The following is a 6,000-nucleotide window of genomic DNA, read 5'->3' on the forward strand; positions in this document are numbered from 1 at the left end:
TCGTTCAGTCCAGTTCAGCAGGAGGGGGCTCACCGCGGGTCTCTGGATTTGCACCCAGAACCCAGACAAATGGAAACCTTTGGGCCTGTATCCCACATTCCTGCGGGAAACTTAAACAAATGAGAGGGAGAGAGGAAGGAGCGATCAGTTTGCAAAGGCTTTGGCTGCAGAGGGAAGGAGTTTGTAGAAAGTGATCAGACGATCAGCATAGAATTAATCAAAACCCAAACACTTCAGCAGAAGCTCTTGAAATCATGGGATCGCGTGTTCCGTAAAGCGATCCCTATCCAGCCCTTCTCCTTATTGCCTGGGATTGAGCCCCAAACCCAGCAGGAACAGGCACCGACGGCCATCGAGAGCCAAACTTGGTTCCCTCCAGGCAGAAGCTGAGACAGAACCACAATCTCTGTCGACGCCAGCCGCGGCACCTCGAATGCTGGGGCTCAGCCTGTGGATGCGGGAGAGCATCCTCACTCTGCTGGGGTATCCTCGCTCGCACCCTTTGCTAAGAAAAAAAAAAAACCAGCCTCCAAGCGCACTTCCCAGCTGCATTTCTCTCTGAATAATCACATTTTGACCAGCTTCATTGTGACGAGAGCAGAAGGCAGGACTGCAACTTTCATCTTTCTCAGTACGAAGGTGCCCACAGACGGAAATACAGCCAAAGCCCCCCAGGAACATATGGGAAGTTTCAATTTACACCCTCCATCTCATTGTGCTCCCTTATCCCACGCTGGTTTCTAAAAACCTCCCTGAAGGGTCTCGGTAACGCACCCCCATGGGCCACAAGAACCATCACTGACAAGAGCGAAAAGGTATTTAGACAAGAAAGAAGGGTTGTTGATTGACTTTTTAAAATTACATCCACTGAGGACAGAGACCTGAAGCGGTAATTAGTTCATTATTAAAGCTTGTAATGAGAAGTCTGTAGTTCTAAGGGAGGCCAAAAATTAGTTTTCCAGTATAAAAAAAGAAACCAGTGTGCTGATATTCCCCATATTGCATGGATCTACTCCCAGAAAATATGGAACCGATGAAACATTTGGCAATTTTTTTTCAGCACAGTTATTGAATTTCATGAAGTTAAATTTGTAAGAAAAACTATGACACTGTGAAGTAACAGTGGTTTTGGTTTTTTTTTTTTTGTTTTTCTTTTTTTTACAATGCAAAACTAGCAGCCTAAAAACATATTGCCTTGAACTCCCTGATGCATTTGGAAACAGCTTTCCAAATTGTTTCTGTTTTATTTTTAGAACAGATATTTAATTTACAATCGGCATACTCTTTATTGGAACGCTCTAATAGAATTGTACTCTGAAAAAGTCACTGTATTTGACATACTTGAATATTCATGCATTTCTCTCTCCACGGTCCACCACACAGGATATTATCCCTCCCGATGCATTAATGCGAGGCCCTGCAGCAAAGGGGAGCCCGTGGTGCCAGGCACAGCCCCGCTCCCAGTGCTTCCCAGTCCTCCCTGGCCAGGCCAGGGATGGGGACAGCCCCTGGAAAGCCAGAGCTCTGGGCTACAGAGGGACACACTCAGAAAGGGCTGTGGGAATACACTAAGTCCTGCCAGGGCACTCGTATCCCAGCTTCTGAAGAGCATGAAGCTAAATAAGAGATGCAAAAATAATACATCCAGCCAGAGAACCTGCCACCCCCCTCCCGGCTCGACCCCTTCCAAGGTAAACCATTGCCAAACTGGAGAGATCTCATCTGCGTTGCCTTCAAAAGGGAGTCCAACATCCAACTGGGCTCTCACTCGCTGCTGGGGATGGGACCTTGGTGTGCAGCCAGGATGCTCTTCCTTCAGCACTTTAACTGAAGTGACTCGGGGAAGGTCCCACACACCGTTCACGGCCGTGACCGACATCGAACTCGGGTGTAAATCCTCCCCCCTTCCTCAGACCCTGCGCCGGCAGTTGTGTCTCTCGTTAGCTGTAGTTTTGGAGGAGGAATCCTGGCGTGCGTGGCCCGAGGAGACACGCTGCCCTGGTTGGCAGTGCCTGTGCCCATCTCCAACGCGGCCACGCATCCCGTGTGACTCAGGGAGCAGTGACCCGCTCTGCTGGCACCCGAGTCCCGGCCGCTCGGCTGTGTCAGCACCAGCGCATCACCCAACGGCAGGAGTGTGAGAAACTCAGTGCCACCCCCAGGCTTCAGGGAAAACCCCCACCCTGACTGGTCCCATCATCTTTTATGGAAGGGAGGGATGCAGGGATAAGTGGGGAGAGAGAGCTGGAGGCGGGGAGGGAAGGACACTTTTGCTTTCATCGCAGAGGAAAAAGCCCAAGTCTAATGTAGGTCCTTCCTGGTATTTTATACCAAAGGAAACCTTCTACAAAACTTCAAACGGTGATTACACGGCTGAATTCAAACCAGAGGACCTCCGTGCTCTCCTCCCCTGCTGATCCACCTGTTGGCATTAGCTGAAGATGCTCCCAAAGCCCTGTGCTCCGCTGGGGACAGAGAGGCGAGCTGCATGGAGAGATATCGTAACTTCACGTGCAGAGAGGAAGATGAAGAGCCTAAATCTTACCCATCCTGGCGAGAAAGCCCCTTAAGCATCAATAGCTGGCTGAGGAAACCACACTGTGCTCTCTATGGGTTATATATATCTTTTCTCCATACATTAAGGTAGAGTACAAACGCTTCTCTTCCAAGATACTGTCACAGAAACATAAACACTAGTGAGATTTCCTTGCAGAGGCCTCCACAGACGGGAAGAGTTTTCAGCTACAAGATGTCAGGGAAAAGGCAGTTTGGGCACGAAAACAAGCGTTCGGGAGCCATTCACCCACCCCTCGCCACGCTGTCAAACCTACAGTGACCCATGAGAAACAAATTGGCTGCAACGGCTCATGCAGCTCAGAAAGTATTTAGCTTTACAAGTTTTTTTGTGGTTGGGTAGTTGCTTGGGTGGGTTTTTTTCCCCCCAACAACTCAAAGCTTCTCACCCACCTCCACACAACTGTCCTTAGTTACTGCTTAATAGGTCCAGTTCTCCTCTTCCCTCTTAAAAGAATTCGTTCTTTCTTATTTCTCTCTGGCTGGGGCACGTTCTGACCCGTGTTCTGAAGGAGGAGAGGACAATCGGGAACAGTTCTGTTGCGTGAAAAAAAAAATCTGCTTAGAGAAGGCAGAACCGAGCCGTAGGATACATTCAGTAAAACCTCTCTCAGTATGTCCCAGTTCCTGCTTTCTGGATGATTTGGTTAAAAAGCACTTTTGAACAGATGCTTAGTCACAATACATTAAAATGTTTAGTTTTATATAAATGCAGAAATTGCCCAAATGTCTGATTTCCTGCAAACTCCATTACGTAACCTATCACCAAAAGATTTTGCAGGTATTTTGGCATTATACAAACGGCTCACAGCGCCCAGGATTTCCTCCTGAGCGAGATCTCCTGAGCCCAGGATTCGCTCTTGAATGAGATTCAGGTTAAAACAGCTGCCAAATTTCAGTCTACTGCCTGCTGGAAGCCCACAGCAGATCGGCCTCTGCTGAACCAGTACTTCAGCAGAACTTCAGCTCCACTCGCATCCCTCCAAGCTTCTGGGCTCCAGCTCGAGCGGAACATGAGATCATCTGTTTTTGCAGCCCGGGAAGGGGCGTTTGCAACGCAAGAAGTCTCCAACAGCAGTGAGTCCGGCGTGCCTGGCGGTGCCAAGCCTCCTCGCACGCACGAGCGGGGCCGCCTGCTCGGAGGCAGCATTTCAAACACGAAGACCCGCTTGTTGAAGCCGCACAAATTGTTAGCGATGCAGCGCACCACCCAGTCCAGAAGCCATACAAGCCGCATTTTAATTTGCCGAGAGGGGGAGGCAAGCAAGGAAAACCAACCCAGATCCTTGGTGTTCTTTCAGGAAAATCGGGCAGCGCAAAGGGCAGTGATGGAAGAAGGGGCATCGCTCCGTTCGTCCTGCGTGTGACGGCCGTACCTGGCACCCACAGCCAGATGGGAGTGAGGCGTAAAGGCGGCTGCTGACAGCAGAGAGTGGATTTGCCGTGAAATCCTCACAAGTTTCCAGCTGGGAAAAGCGGGGGATCTCTCCGCCCGCTGCACAAAAATAAAAATAAACCCCACCACCACCTTCCGCATGCGAAGGCGTAGGATAGGAAGCGAGAAACTCCGCTGCTCACGATGCATCTGGTGGCGGTTCCGTCACTGTCGCTGCACCCGCGATCGCTGCCGAGGCGCACCCGGTGCTCGCCGCCGGGCCCCGGGGGGGGGGACACCCCCACCCCCGGGGACCCAAACCACGGCTCAGCCTCCGCCACGGATGCTCCCTCCCGGTCTTGGGGCGCCGAGGAAGGGCAGGAGGATGCAGCCGGCGGGGGTGGGGGGGACACGACACAGGTCTCCGTGCCCCCCCCCCCCCCCCCGCCCGAGCCCCGCCGCCGAGGGGGGCACGATGGCAGCGGAACGGGCGCTGCAGCGCATCTCCCCCCCCCAACACACACGGCTCTTGCATCCGCCGGCTCCGCTCATCCCTCGGCGCTTGCGGAGCCGCGGCGAGGAGCGGAGCGGCGCTCCCGGGCTGCAGCCGGAGCCCGGCCAGCCCCCCCCCCCCCCCCCCCCCCCGACCCCGGGACGGCGGCTCTCCCCTGCCCCACCGGCCAGCCGGGGGTCTGCGCTGGCTCCGGACCCCCCCGGGATGGCAGAGGTAGCCCGGCCCCAGCCGTTGGGTGCCTGGACTTGCCCAGCGCAGCCCCGTCTCCGCCAAGCGCCGCCGGGGAAAGTCCCCCCCGGATCCGCTCCCACCCCCCCCCCGCCCCTGGGGGGTGCTGCCAGCCCCCTGCCCTCGCACAGCGCGGGCATTTCATGCGCGAAGCCCGTCCCGGCCGTGCCCCCGCATCCCTGCCGAGCCATATTTCTCTTTAACGCAAATCCGTCTCAATCATCGCCTTTTTCTTTTTTTTTTTTTTCCTCTTTTTTTTTTTTTTCTCCCCCTCCTTTCCCTTCACGGATTGCTTCTTGCAAATGGGGCGATAAATCCAGAAAGTGCCATGCACCGTGGAGAAGGGAGACGGGAGAGGATGCTGAAAGGGAGAGGGCGGCTGGGAGGGAGACCAGATGCTCCGGCGGGGAGGCAAGCGAAGCACCTGAAGGGGCAGGAACGGAGTTGCAAGCGGCGGGCAGAGCCCCGCGGCACGGCCGGGAAGGAGCGCCCCGACCCGCCCGGCCCGGCGCCGCGCAGCCCTACCTGGAAGAGCCGGAGGATGTTGGCCACCATAATGGACACGGAACTTCCCGACGCCCCGATCACTCCAACTACTTTCTCCGGCTTGACGAAGACGGGGGGTTCCCCGTTGGTGCACCTCACGTCGGAGGTGTCCTTCTGGATGAGAGCCTGGACGAAGGTGAGGGACTGCTCCAGCGCGTAGGTGTCTCGGGAGCAAGTGTCCAGGATGCGAGCGCCCAGCGTGACATTGGGCAGCAGGTCCGGGTCGCTGTTGATCTGGTCCAGGGCGTAGAGCATCGCCTCCAGCCTGTGGATGCCGTTCTCCTTCTTGATGTCCCCGCAGGGCACGCCCGGGGGGCCCTTGGCGTGGACGGGGAAGAGGCCGCCCAGGGTGATGTCCCCCTCCAGCCGGATGGAGTGGGGGGCGTACATCTCCTGCCCCCGGGCCGCCTCCCAGAGCAGGAACTCCAGCAGGCAGCAGGGCAACTTCAGCAGAGTCAGGAGCCGCAGCAGCTTGCCCGGCTGGACCATGGTGCCACCGCCGCCCGGCTGATGCCCGGCGCTCCCGCCCGCCTTCGTGCAGCCCGGAGGGGCCCGGGGCGGGATGGGCCGGGGGCGGGAAGGCGGCGGAGGCGGGAGGGAGGCGGAGGGGGGGGGGGGGGGATCCGGCCGCTCCCGCCCGCCCTGGCCGGCGCTGCCTCCGCCGCGCTCCGCGGCAGCACGGCACTGGGGAGCCGCGCCGCGCCGCTACCGCTTTAAATGGTGGCCGGTCCTCTCCGCCTCCCGCCCCCTCCGCCGCCCCGCC

The 6,000-nt window shown here is 56.6% G+C and overlaps 1 protein-coding gene across 1 annotated transcript in view; it reads right to left on the reverse strand.

Annotated features, from left to right (window-relative positions):
- The window catches only part of GRM7 (glutamate metabotropic receptor 7), a 264,649-nt gene extending 258,884 nt beyond the window's left edge, over positions 1 to 5,765 (reverse strand). Inside the window, exon 1 of the mRNA XM_074151217.1 lies at positions 5,217 to 5,765. Within this exon, the coding sequence (XP_074007318.1) occupies positions 5,217 to 5,726 (510 nt within the window). The 5' untranslated portion in view covers positions 5,727 to 5,765. The remainder of the gene's footprint in view (positions 1 to 5,216) is intronic.
- Positions 5,766 to 6,000: the final 235 nt, after the last annotated feature.

Source organism: Numenius arquata, chromosome 8 (genome assembly GCF_964106895.1).
Source record: "Numenius arquata chromosome 8, bNumArq3.hap1.1, whole genome shotgun sequence".
Classification (NCBI taxonomy): domain Eukaryota; kingdom Metazoa; phylum Chordata; class Aves; order Charadriiformes; family Scolopacidae; genus Numenius; species Numenius arquata.